Source organism: Myotis davidii, unplaced genomic scaffold, assembly GCF_000327345.1.
Source record: "Myotis davidii unplaced genomic scaffold, ASM32734v1 scaffold135, whole genome shotgun sequence".
NCBI classification, from domain to species: Eukaryota; Metazoa; Chordata; class Mammalia; order Chiroptera; family Vespertilionidae; genus Myotis; species Myotis davidii.
Genome location: NW_006289813.1, coordinates 11,848,903 through 11,862,821, shown reverse-complemented (window position 1 = coordinate 11,862,821; position 13,919 = coordinate 11,848,903). Strand labels below are relative to the sequence as shown.

General features: G+C 41.6%; 1 protein-coding gene across 1 annotated transcript in view; it reads right to left on the bottom strand.

Annotated features, from left to right (window-relative positions):
* PAPD7 (PAP associated domain containing 7) overlaps nt 1-13,919 on the bottom strand; it is a 27,016-nt gene that overhangs the window by 10,147 nt on the left and 2,950 nt on the right. Inside the window, exons 2-8 of the mRNA XM_015563123.1 lie at nt 13,397-13,404; nt 12,071-12,194; nt 10,977-11,023; nt 9,487-9,607; nt 6,643-6,750; nt 5,471-5,599; nt 1,756-1,969 (exon numbers count right to left, since the gene is read on the bottom strand). Of these exons, the coding sequence (XP_015418609.1) occupies nt 1,756-1,969; nt 5,471-5,599; nt 6,643-6,750; nt 9,487-9,607; nt 10,977-11,023; nt 12,071-12,160 (709 nt within the window). The 5' untranslated portion in view covers nt 12,161-12,194; nt 13,397-13,404. The remainder of the gene's footprint in view (nt 1-1,755; nt 1,970-5,470; nt 5,600-6,642; nt 6,751-9,486; nt 9,608-10,976; nt 11,024-12,070; nt 12,195-13,396; nt 13,405-13,919) is intronic.

Here is a 13,919-nt window from a genome sequence, read left to right as displayed (position 1 = left end):
ACTGGCCTCTGCTCTTTTCTGTGCAGCATGTTAGCAGGACAATATATTTGACTGTATTCTAATGCATGTGTGCTTGCTTCCTTCACATCACAGTTCTAGTTCTGTTTGTGAAATAAATCATTTGAAAAAGCTTTATCCTCTTCTAGCCAGATAAACTGAAATAGAGGGAGGTGACTGCTGATATTTAATACTAACTAATATTTTCTTATCAGTGATGGATTATGCTATAAAATGCACAGCTTCATTCATAGTCAGGGTCAATTTTCCTTTATTTCATTTAATAAGAATGTGTTTGCATTAATTGGAAAACATGGGGCTCCCTCTTGTGACAAAATCAATGATTTTAAAAAATTTTTGATGCCAAATAGAATCATCTATCTATGCTCCTTTAGTAGTTTTAAAATAATATTACATATAAAATTATCTAATCATTTAATGTTACTATTTTCTCTGATAACTAATTCTTCCATTTAAAAAAAATACCAATATTTGATTTTAATTTGTGCTTAAAGATGTATATGATCTCACTTATATGTGGACATTAATGAACAAAATAGGTCCAAAGACATGGAAGCATGACGAATCTCAGAGGGAAGGGGGACAATAAAAAATACCAAACCCAAAGAACGTATATGCATAACCCATGGACACAAACAGTAATGGGGTAAAGGTCTGGGGGGAGGGCAGGTGTGGGGTGGAGGGGGTCAATGGGGAAAAAGGGGGACATATGTAACATTTTCAACAATAAAGATAAATCCAGGTGCAAATGACAAACTGGGAGATAAAAGTACAGCATGTACAACAAAGAAAGGCTTCCCTAACTTACAGTCTCACAAAATTGGTAAGGGAACAGTCCAGCAGACACATGACAAAGCACATGAACTCACACAAAAGACATACAAAGGGGCAGTGTACCTGGAGCTGACATCTCCACCACCTTTTCTGTCACCTGTCCGTCACTGACTTTATCACCAACAGTAAGAACAGTGTCTCACCTAATAGATGCTCAATAAACATTTGTGGAATTGATAAATAACAATGTGCTTAACCTCACTATCATTAAAGAAATGTAAATTAAATGAAAATTTATATTGCATGATTTTATCAGATTGGCAAAAACTTAAAAGACTGTCACAAAGGTTGGGAATATGAGCACCCTTAAAAACAATAAAAGGAATAAAACTGGAAAACTGGAGACCTGCTTCGTTTGGGTTCTTCAAGGTGGCTGGCAATCTTTGTTACTGAACAGACCCTATTCACATAAAAAAGGGGGTCTTGGATACACTGTTAAGTAAAAAACAAATTGCAAATCTGTTTGTAGTATATTATGCCATTTTTTATAAGGCTGCAATATATGTAAAAAAAAGGGGGGGGAGAAATATACACCAAAATGGGAGGCAAGTATAGCATACTTTGCTCTTTCTCTACTACATACTTCTGAAAATTAAATGGTTTATGATAAATATGTAATAGTTTTATAATAAAATATAAACTTTTTTCTTAATTTTCACATTCTACATCTTTCTGGTTGACTACAGAATGTAAATAAAATTGCAACTTTGCAATAAGTAATTAGAAGCATTAAGTAAGGAATTGTAAATTGTCTCTATTAACTTTAGGACAGTAGGAGTCCTAATGAACTGCCCTTGGCTGCCAGGGCCTGAGGATACACCACCACCACCACCACCACACCGGTACACTGGGGAAGGGATGCCCCTGCATGCTTGGGGCAAGTTCAGAGCAAAGTGCCATTACCAGGCAGCAAGGGGTCCTCAATGCACAGCATCGAAGGTCTATACCCGCTGGTCATGGCTTTCATGATCTCTTCTTTGGCAATATAGGCACCTCCTTCTTTTATTCTAATACCAGTTTTCAAGTAATTAAAATTTCTTCCATAGAGTTCAAAAAATTCTACAAGAAGCATTCCAAGGTTTTCATCAGCTCTCCGGGCATCAATTCTTGGATGCAACTGTAAAAGCAATGGATTCAAGTCATTTCTAAAGAAGATTGCATGTAATGAAATCTGCTACCCAGTGATCTCTTCTAGGACCGCCCTCAGCAGCACCCACTCACCCACAGGCATTGGGACGCTCAGAGCAGTTGCCAAAGTCAGTAACAGAGCCTAGTCAATAAAGAGAATTCAAAAGAAATAAAACCTTCTAGCTGAACGTTTTTATTATACTTCAATTCTTTGAAACTGGTAATCTATACAGCAACTTCCTACAAACACAGACATCTGATTAACCACAAGTCCCTAATCACTGATGAGTGGGCCATATTCTGCACAATTTAGGGTCATCTAAATCAGCAATGTTCAACTGGTGTGCCACAGAATTTTTAAAACATGCAATACCTAACTATTCAATCAGGGGCATTGATCTCTTCTCCTTTAGATCAGGGGTAGGGAACCTTTTTTCTGCCAAGGGCCATTTGGATATTTATAACAGCACTTGTAGGCCATACAAAATTATCAACCTAAAAATTAGTCTGCTGTATTTGGTCAAACATTTAATTAACTCACCCCTAATTCCTTGCCAGGGCCACATCAAATGATTTCTCAGGCCTTCTATAGCCTACAGGCTGATGTTCCCTACCCCTGCCTTAGATTGTCAAATGAAAAAAAAAAAAATTACAACAGCCAACACAACAATAGTCATCCTATGTGAATGAATCAAAATTATACCTATCTTTTTTTGTCAGATTGGCAAAAAATATAACATTTTTGGTGTGTTGCAGAACTTAGTAACTAGTTTATGTGTACCATGAGATGAAAAAAGTTGAAAATTGCCAGTCTAGATGGTGGAAGTGATTTTACAGATTCCAATCTTAATTTCTTTGTTCCAAAATACAACCAAAAGGGGGCAGCATTAGATTAAACAGTATCACAGAAAACCAGAATGCGAAAGGATTAACATTAACTGTGTATAGTAATTTAGTATTCTATCATAATATTTATAGCAAACTTGTCATAGAGATTAGCATCAGCCTCAGTTTGGCGCCACAATTTCTTTAAGTGGGTAATGGACTTTTTTTTAACCTAAGTCACTGTCTACTAACACCTTCCTGAGTAACTGATTTAAGAGACCCGAATCTGAGCAATGCAGGCCTGTGCTGCCCATAAGAAAAGCCACGAGCCACATATGGCTATTTATATTTAAACTAGAGGCCCGGTGCACAATTCATGCACCTGGTGGGACCCCTCCAAGGGATCCTAGTTGTGACAGGGGGGGGGGGGGGGGGAGGTGTTCCTCAGCTTGGCCTGTGCCTTTTTTCACATTCCAGGAGCCCTCAGGGGATACCCAACTGCCAGCTTAGGCTGCTTAGGGGGAGCGGTCTAAGCTAGCAGTCGGACATTAGTGCTGCTCTTTAGGCAGGAGAGGCTCCCACCACCACTGCTGCGCTCGCCAGCCGTGAACCCAGCTTCTGGCTAAGCAGCGCTCCCCGATGGGAGCACACTGACCACCACGGGGCAGCTCCTGCGTTGAGCGTCTGCCCCCTGGTGTCAGTGCACGTCATAGCAACCAGTCATTCCACTGTACAGTAGATTTGCACATTACCCTTTTATTATGCAGGATAAATTAAGACCAATTAATTAAAAATTCCATTTGTCGGTCTTGCTAGCAACATGGCCAATGCTCAGTAGGCATCTGGCCCGTTGGCCCATGCTGGACTGCAAGGGCAGAGAGAACACTGCCAACTGCATAGAGTTATACTGGATAGCACACAAAAATAAAAATCCTGATAGAAGCACAATTTACAACACAGACCTCCATGAGGAATCCTAAAAGTATTTTTAGGGTTCATAACTTTGACTTCTGAGGATTTGCATATTCCCAAGGCACAAGTGTAGCATTCTTATTTTTCCTTACCTTACTCTCCTTCTTATTCCTTGCCTTCTAGTCAAAATAAAATACCTGAGGATTACCCAGGGCAAGCCTGGGTTTTCTTATCTCAATTAGCCATGAAATGAACTCAGGTGCTACAATTCAGTTTTGAGGCAGGAGGGGCAAGACACTAAAGCAGCGGTTCTCAACCTGTGGGTCGAATGACCCTTTCACAGGGGTCACCTAGGACCATCGGAAAACACATATATAATTACATATTGTTTTTGTGATTAATCACTATGCTTTAATTATGTTCAATTAGTAACAATGAAAATACATCCTGCATATCAGATATTTACATTACAATTCATAACAGTAGTAAAATTACAGTTACGAAGTAGCAATGAAAATAATTTTATGGTTGGGGTCACCACAACATGAGTAACTGTATTAAAGGGCCGCGGCATTAGGAAGGTTGAGAACCACTGCACTAAAGAATGTGGAGATGACAAAGACAATCCCACCCATGCTAGGCAAAGCTCCTAGGTCACAGGAGAGCTGCAAGGATCCCATGGGGTAATTAAACAAAAGGCACTTGGCCAAGGGCAATAAAAGTAAGGAGTTGTCATTATTACATGGCTACTAAAATAGTTCACATCAGGAATACAGACAGTCCTGGGGTTACATCAGACTCGACATATGTCATTTCATGGTTACATTGCCATCTCCCATGTATTTATAAAAAAAAAAAAAAAAAAAAAAGTTCCGTCATTTTGACGTATGTACATATGTGCTTTGTTTTTTATTATTTATTTACCACAAGTAAAAGTCAGGAATTGTTATCTTTCTTTTAAATTTTTTTTACTGTTTCACTTCATTACTGCTGTGTATGTGCTCCATGTGAGTGACGTAGGTGGTTATGTAGGTGGGTTCAGACTTACTGCAAAAATCACATTACGTCACACCATAGGAACGGGTCTCCGACGTAACCCGAGGACATACTGTATATGACAAAGTAAGCTAAGAAGAGATGGTTGTGTTACTTCAAAATTATGTTCGAAAATTAGGGAAGAGTGGCTATAAGGGCAGCATTGTGGAGGCGAGAGTGAAAGACATGTCAATGGGATTAAAACTGTAGAAAAATTCCATTTTCCCTCTTTGTATAGCATCTCTGCACAGACAGGCCAAAGAAGTCAAAGTAACTGAAGGCAGTGCAACCAGGAGTTGTACTGACTACTAGCAATTTTCCTGTTTTTATCATATACGGTATCAAACTTTTTTCTGAGATAGTTTTCACTATAAATCATAGTCAAGCACCAAGAAAAATGTTTTTATTGTATATCAAGGTCTGAAAGTTTTCTAAATGTATAGGTATTTCCTCGAGTTTAGACTGATATACACTTAACTGACAACCAGATAAGCCCTCCCTCCTCTAACAGTTAAATCAGCTACAAAATAAACTATAAAGAACAGTAGGAAAGAAGTATTCATCAAAATAGGGTTTTATTATGAAAATTAGAAGTCAATCTCTTCTAAACCAAAACAGAGTAATGGAGGGAGAGGAGGACAGCTGGGACCCACACAGCAACTGGTCAGAACACCCACCGTGGAAGAACCTAGTCCTACTGGGGAGAAAGCCCACTCACCTGTAGAAAGCTAATGGCCATTAAAATTAGGCTATATGAGCTAATTCCACCGGTAAAAACTTCATTCAGGTCCCTCTGCAGGAGGAACTGTTTCAATACTAAAATCAAGTAAGGCAGCAATGAATATTTCTGTAAATTCCAAAAGAGAAATATTTACTAGTTAGTTTATATACCTTGAAGACTTATTACATAGCAAATTTTACATGGTAGAAAAGAAAGCTTCCTCAATCCTCCTGCCCCTTGGAAAGCTCTAGGCCAGTGATGGCGAACCTTTTGAGCTTGGCATGTCAGCATTTTGAAAAACCCTAACTTAACTCTGGTGCCGTGTCACATTTAGAAATTTTTTGATATTTGCAACCATAGTAAAACAAAGTAAATATTTTTGATATTTATTTTATATATTTAAATGCCATTTAACAAAGAAAAATAAACCAAAAAAATGAGTTCGAGTGTCACCTCTGACACACATGTCAAAGGTTCGCCATCACTGCTCTAGGCTCATCCTCAAAGGGCTCATTAAGATACCATTGGGGAGCTCCTCCCCAGTTACAAGGTGGAAAAACTTGCACAAAGAAAAACTCAGGGAATAAATGAGTACATTCCTTCAAATACTTCCCAGGGCTTGCTGCCAGGCAGAGGGCTGTGCAGGTGAAGGGAAGGAAGGATGCGACAGTGATCAAGGGAAGGTCCTGGAACCAATGCAAGAACCTCCAACACTCAGAGGCACGCAGAGAAAAGCAGAGGAGGTTGGAGGGGGGAAAGCTTATGAGGCAGGGGACAACGACAGGATGAGTGTCCAGACCTCCCAAAGGGAGAGCAGGGTGAAGGTAACATGGAAATGCACAGGCGGGAGAAGGGGTGGGAGACAGAGGAAACTTCTGTTGTTTTCATGTCCGTGGGGTAGAAATGAGCTCTCAAACAACACATGATGTAAAGGAAAGGAGAAACAGAAGGAGAGCAAGGTCCCTGAAACTGTGGGAAGAAGCAGCACCCAGACTACAGGCAATTGAAACTACAGAGCTGTTTTTCAGTTGAGGATAAATAACGCAACTGTACAGGCTCTATTATTATGAACAATCAGTTTAAAGTTTTAACATTTGTAAGAGAAACAATACCCAACATAACATCTTAAGTCCCTGATTTTTATTGTGTTAACTTGCTAATGGCAGTACCTTCATATAATTCTTGATGAACTCTGCTGCCCGGACCCCAGTCTCCATGTTGAAGCTGATGTCAACTTTAACTTCAGTCTCCTGGTCTGTGAGTTTTATTATTGGTACCTGCAAAAGTTTAATTTGAAAAATTGTGCTTCAATATGCAACAATCTACACAGTCAGGCATCAAAATGTTTCCAAAGTTGTACAGAGAGGCTTTTAAAAAATTATTTACAAAATGGGCTTAGAGATCATAAATCCAAAATTTTAAAGATGCGAAGAAAAGGGACTTTTTGCCAGAGTTAACCTCTAGTCCTTAGAACCCAAGAACACCCCCCCCACCCCCCACCCCAGCAACACCTCTGCCCAGCCCTGCTGGCATGACTCAGCATCTTGCCAGTGATCAAGCATCCATCATGGCCACTATCTGCTTCTGCCAATGAGATGGGGCAAAGGGGAACAGGTGCTGAGGGAAGGAGAAAGAGGGGTGGAAGGCCCGGGCTCCACACACCTGCCTACCACATGGAAAGGCCAGCTAAGTCCCAGTTCAGCTCCACCACAAGTGCCTGATTATCGGCAGGAACTCCTGTCCCCAAATTATGTTTGCTAGAATTTCTGAAAACATTCAAGAGAACTTCAAAGCCATTTTTAGAATTATAATTTGTACTGATGTTGTTTCTCCAAACAATTCTACTGTGGGTTTCAATCTTTAAAACAAAATAAAAGAAAACAAAATCCCCCCTAAAAAATCTATTTATATAAAGAGGCAATATGAAAATTAAGCCGGGATGCCGTAATGGGTCATGACCAGACAGGAGGAGGTGGTGCGCTCAGGTGAGGCCCCGAGTAGAGACGGAGACAGACACAGGGGGGCCTGCCCCAGCAGGCCCGGCGGCTCCGCCGGCCCTGAGCAGACACAGGCAGGAGGGCAGGGGAGGCCTGGGGCTGGCCAAGCCGCCGTGACGGCTCAGGCAGCCCCAGAGTGGACACAGGCAGGGGGGCAAGGGGGCCTGGGGTGGAAGTCAGGCGCAGGTCCCGGCCACCCACAGCGTCAGTCAGGCCTGACTCCCATGGTGGCTGGCGCTGTGCGAGTCAGGCCTGGGTCCCAGCTGCCCATGGTGCGAGTCCGGCCTGACTTCCACGGCAGCCTGTGGGGTGCCTCCACATACAGCGGGAGGTGAGGCGCCTCCACACGCGATTTCAATCATGGGCTGGGCTTCTAGTCAGAGAATAAAAGGCCATTTTGAAAATACTCATCAATAGAAATTATCACCAAAGGCACTCAAAACTGGCCTCAAGACTGCCCAGTGTGGCTCTATGATTAAAGTTTAACCTATGAACCAGGAGGTCATGGTTCGATTCCTAGTCAGGACACATGCCTGGGTTGCAGGCTTGATCCCCAGTAGGTGTACAGGAGGCAGCCAATCAATGGTTCTCTCTCAGCATTGATGTTTCATCTCTCTCTCCCTCTCCCTTCCTCTCTGAAATCAATAAAAAGACATTTTTTAAAAAAACTGGCCTCATAAAAGATGCCCAAACAATCATTTAAATCATCCCCACCCCCAAAATTGTGTTTTTCCAGAAGGCAATGTTTTAGTCATTCAGCCTCTAAAAACTAAAAAGGTTGCATTCCCTTTACCAAAACAAATGGGATCTAACTAAAGGTTTAAAATGTCCAGAAGTCAATAGAGACACAGGGTTTTCAGTGCACAACCTGATCTAAAATGCTCCCCCCTAGGCCAACTGCCAAGGACACCCGGTGACAGTGGACCTCTGGCAGCAGAAGAAAAGGTGTGGCTGTTGAGCCCACCCTGGGCTAATTACCTAACCTCTCCGTGCCTCAGTTTCCTCACCTGTCAAATGTGAAAAATAATAGCTTCTGCCAATGAGAATGCCTTGGAGGATTAACTGAGATAATGCCTATAAGTGGTTTAAAAAATGGCCCAAACTTATCCATGGTGCTAGAAGGCAGGTGAGCAAATGGCTCCACTACATGAGCAAGATACAGCTTAATTTCTGACAATTTTCTTAAAACTAAAAGGACTTAGTCTGGCTTCATACAGGTTGAAACAATTTAAAAATGAAATGTTAGCCTGTAGTCTAGATGAGCTAATAACTATCACACAACAGGCAAGTAACTTACAATTCCTGCACTGTTTCTAATCTTGGACATAGAGAAACCTTGACACACATGCTTCAAAATCAGTCTCATCTTCCAACTCCTCCCAAGATAAGAGTTTTTCATAAATGTGTACTTTTAGAATGAAAAAGGTAAGTATTTCTTTCTGAAGTATAACTTGGCGAATAGTAATCTTTTTCTATGTAATAAAAGACATGGTTTAATCATTCAGTTACATACTCCAGAAAGGACAGCAACTGAACACGTCTCGTTTCAGGTACTAACATCCTTTCTTCACACACTCTAAGACAGCGGTTCTCAACCTGTGGGTCGAGACCCCTTTGGGGGTCAAACGACCCTTTCACAGGGGTCGCCTAAGACCATCGGAAAACACATATATAATTACATATTGTTTTTGTGATTAATCACTATGCTTTACTTGTGTTCAAATTGTAACAATGAAATTGGGGGTCACAACATGAGGAACTGTATTAAAAGGTCGCAGCATTAGGAAGGTTGAGAACCACTGCCCTAAGAGAAGTCGACAGTCATGTATCTTAGTGCCGGGAACAGTCGGATGCTCTCACAACTTGTGATTCGGACTGTCACTGAACCGGTTCTCAGCTGGTGACAACAACTAGAAAGCACATTTACACCAAAAGTAGAGAAGTCTTCAGAAACATAACCAATAGCTGCTGCAAACAACCCGTTAATCACCCCGGCATCGGAGCAGCCTTACTTACTGTAGCTTTGTCCAGAACTTTGATGGAGCCTGGCTCAGCCACGTTGTGCTTCCTCAGGGCCTGCTCCAAGAGTTGGAGAGGAGGACGCTCCCATTTTCCAAAGACCACTAAGTCGATGTCACTGGACAAAAGGAAAGTGGCCATAAACTGCTGCTCGCCTCACCATGCGGTAACACAGACATCTGGGATGAGCTGGTGCCACAGCCTGCACTCCCATCTCCCTCAAGGTAACCCTATTACCAATATCCCTTTCAGGGAGAGAAAATGTAGCTTATGAAGTAATATTTATAACATAAAGACTGAAAACAAAAAGGCTGACAGAATCTCCCAACATCACGAGGTAATAAGGGACTGAAATAAAGTGTCTGCCCCTCTGAGGTTTCTGGGCCCTCACTCTGTGCTATATATGCTGGGTCACTCATGCTGACCCGGGACTCCTGGACTCCTTGAAGCTATTCAATTCCCCATTAGCCCTGCCAATGCCCACTCCAAACCCTGAGATTACAGCCTCTTTAGTCTCAAAATACTAACAGGGGGTTAATAAAAAAATAGACTTTAAATGAAACAATGTACATAAATTGATTTGGATATTAAAATTGTCCTTGATAGGTGCCGGGGTTCTTGTTCCAGCATCTAGAAGGGGTGTGCGTAACTTAATAAAGAGTCCAGAGATGAAGCATAATTTTGAAAGGCATTATAGGGAGTCAGAGGAGCCTAGCTAAAGAAACTAAGATGATCTTGTCTCAGGACCCCTTGCTTTTTATTAACACAAATTGTCCTAAGGCAATGTGGAGATATACATATCAAAGGGTCAGGTTTCGTATGCAGAGTCCATTGTCAGATTATCAGGTTTTGGAGAAACTGCCTACGGCTGTCCAGGTGTTTGGCCAGTAGGAGGCAATAACATGTAGACTGAGATGCCCTTAGCTGTCTGGCAGCAAGCAATCATTTTTTGCATCCTTTTCAGGTTTGGGGAAATGCCCTTCAGCCACTCCAGATTCAGCCCTGCTGTCATGCGGGAATTGGCTTCCAGGAGATAGGGAAACACTGAAGAATGACTTTAGCATGTAAATTTGTTTGACAATTTTCTGTCAAATATACAGCTTAATGAGTATTATTTAATTAAAATTTTGCTTGAATCTTCATGAAAACATAAGATCAATTTTTCAAAACATATCCAAAAATATAAGCGGAATGTTTTCTATTGCATTTTCTTCCCCTGGTCCTCTTACTCATCTTCTTAATGTTTCTAGTGTCCAGCACTTTCATACCCCATCAAATGAAACACAAGAAAAAAATACAAAGCAATCAATTACCATAATAGTAAATTAAATTTTATTTCCTATGTCCCCTCTGTGCTCTCTAGTCTTTTCCTTTAGCTCATACTTCTAGCCTTAGACTTGAAGAAACCTACTATGAGCCCTGAAAACAGACAGAGACACCGCCATTCCCCTGCTCCCAGTAAACATAAACACTAATCCGGCACTCACCTCGTTGGAAGATAGAGACCAGTACTAAAGCTGCCAAATATCTGGACCTGAAAGAAAGAATAATTGTCTTAGAACTGGTGATAATTCAGTCATCCTTTGATTACTTCTCACTGAAAGAAAGGCCTCACTCCTACTTCGGGGTAAAATTTAAATTGCCCTGCACGTTGGGAGGATCCAAAAACAATCCAATGAAATCTAGTTATCTTTTAAGTTAAAGACCTTCCCCAAAAAGGAATTTTTAAAAACTCAAAATTAAGCGACAAAATAATTATTGGCCTTGCCACACCTGCCAAAGCCAAGGACTTTTTAGAGCCTGGTTCAAACTCTCCAAAAACTTTCAAACCCATAGCTGGGACACAGAGGCAGGGCACTATGCCAGGGCACTAAAGTTAAAGCCAAAGATATTGTAATAAGTCACTTTAAAAGTGGAGGGGAATCAAGCTGCTGCCTGGCTCACTGGGAGCTCACATGCTCTTCAGCTGCCAGCTCATCTCCATCACTGTGGGCCACCAGTCATAGTCCCTGGTCACTGGTAGGAGAGGCTGACTGATTAGGACAGGAGCCTGTGGGCGGACCATCATAAGTTGGTCAGATGACATGTTCATGCTGCCTGCGCTAAGCACTACAAATGTCAGTGGCCCTCAACTCAATGGACTCTAGTTCATTTACTGTAAAAGTGGTAAGTGAGGAAGCACTTTCAATTTTCACAAAAATGAACTTAGGCTATGATGAGTGGTGGGGAAGGGGTAAAATTTCTAACCTTAAGGTGAACTTAAAAGAAAAATAATCACACCATTCCAAAAAACCTTCTGTTGGGCCAGTGGTCCTCACACTTATATATGTCAGGACCACCAGGAAGGCATGTTAAACACAGACTCCTGCCCCTCCTCCAAGGTGTCTGACTCAGCAGGTGCATTTCTAACAAGCTCTCAGGTGACAGATATGCTGCTGCCTGGCCCAGGTCCACATCTGGAGAATCCCTGCCTTGGGCCAATAAGGGAGACATAGGTCTGCACAGACAGGACTAACACGTTACAATGTTGGGTGCTTACATTTACTTGTATGTGACAAAGAAGTACAAAGACTATACCCACATCAGCTGTTGGCCAAAGATCTTTAACCACAGTTTCGATCCGTTTCACCACCTCTCTTCTCATGGCTGCTTCTTCAGGACAAGGGGACATGAAGTTATAGAAGTCAATTATTTCCTCATGAAGTCTAGGAAACAAAAGAGAAAACATACTAGAGTTAATTAAACTTAACCACGTTACACTTTGGTATTAGATCTGCGTGATACTACAATATATTTCTGGCCACTTACAAACCAGTTTCTCTCCTCCTCTGAACACTCTGTGATGGACCAATTACACAGTATTGTATAGCACCACAGATTAACACGAGTGAATTTTGTCAATACCATATACCAAAACTTTTGACTGGCACTTTAAGACTTATTCAAAAGAAATTCATTTCAGTGATCTTACATTAAGGTACAGAGAATTCCATTTATGAAAGATAATTCCGGTTGATGTGTCACTATGTTTTTCTTTTAAAACACAGTCACCCCAGTTCTGATGTGCTCCGAGGTCCACTGGGCACCTTTGGTGCTCATACTATGCATGGATGGTCTAAGACAGGCCAAAGTGAGACAGGGACATAAGAGACAAAGACACGTGTGCTTCGGAGGCCTGAGGGTTGTCTCAGCAGTCAGGCTCTGCCCTCCCACTGTTACAACATGCTGGATCCAGTGTCCAGTGCCTCCCAACCTGTTACAGAAACATTGTCCCTGGAGGCAGAACAGCCCTATTTATCTCAACACTCCTTATATGTCCTCTCCTTATGACTCAGAAGCAAGGAGGTCACAACCAAATACATGTGGGCAGAAGTATGGCCGGCCCTTTCTTTCCTAACAAAGGTCTTCAGGAGAGAGGAGTCCCCAAAGTCACTTCATATCTCACCTCTGCCTCAAAAGACACTTCTGTCACCACTGTCAGCCATGGGCAAAAAGCCAGCCCTGTGGGGGTGGCACAGTGGAGTTAAGTTTTAGGGCCAAAGACCTTTTCTGTAAACAAGTCCTTCTGGAGGAAGAAAAGATGGTCATTCTCCATTTCCTTTAGATTAAAGATGGGGGTTGGAGTGGGAGATGGGAGATGGTCCAATCCTAGAAGTTATAACAAATCAGATTCACCTGCTTCCATTCCAAGTTTGTTTAGAAAAACAAATAAAAGACAAAACAAAATTATCTCAATAATAATATAACAGTAAAGTCAGCTGAACAGCTTACAAAATAGTCCACATAACAGCAGGCAATACTTCTCAACAGGACCTTTAACATCAAGTTATGAAGGTAAGGAGCACCATATTACCTTACATGTTATCTTACATAGGCTCTTGCTTAAAGTCGACTTCATCCTTCTTACCTGAAGAACTGCCTCTCTACTCCCAAAATTCATTTGGAGTGGCCATTCCTGACACTCGGCAGCAAGTCTGAAGACTACTCAAGGCCCTAAAAGCAGGGGAAATAAATCCTCCAGTAGGAAATAAATCCTCAACACCCTTGTTAGGCCATCAATCTCAGTCCATCACTGGAATCCAATTTTGTTCACCATGTTTAATTTTTTTTTTTAATCAAAAAAAGCAAACCTCACCCAAGCATGCTGCCAGTTCAGCCAGCCAGGATCAGTCTTTTAATAAAAACAAAAAGGTAGAGTTATGTAACACTAAAATGCACTACGTTTTCTAAAATATTGTAGTCCAAGGTAGTGAGGGTAAAGCTTCTATTATTTTAACAGTTACTGAGCACCAATCACATCTCTTCTAGCAGCTCAACAGACACATTAAAGTCTGAAGTGTGACCTAAAACTTCTTACCACTGGGCAATGTTGTTAGCATGACTAGATGTGTCTGGTTAGCAGGCTAGTACCCATACCAGCTAAGAGATTG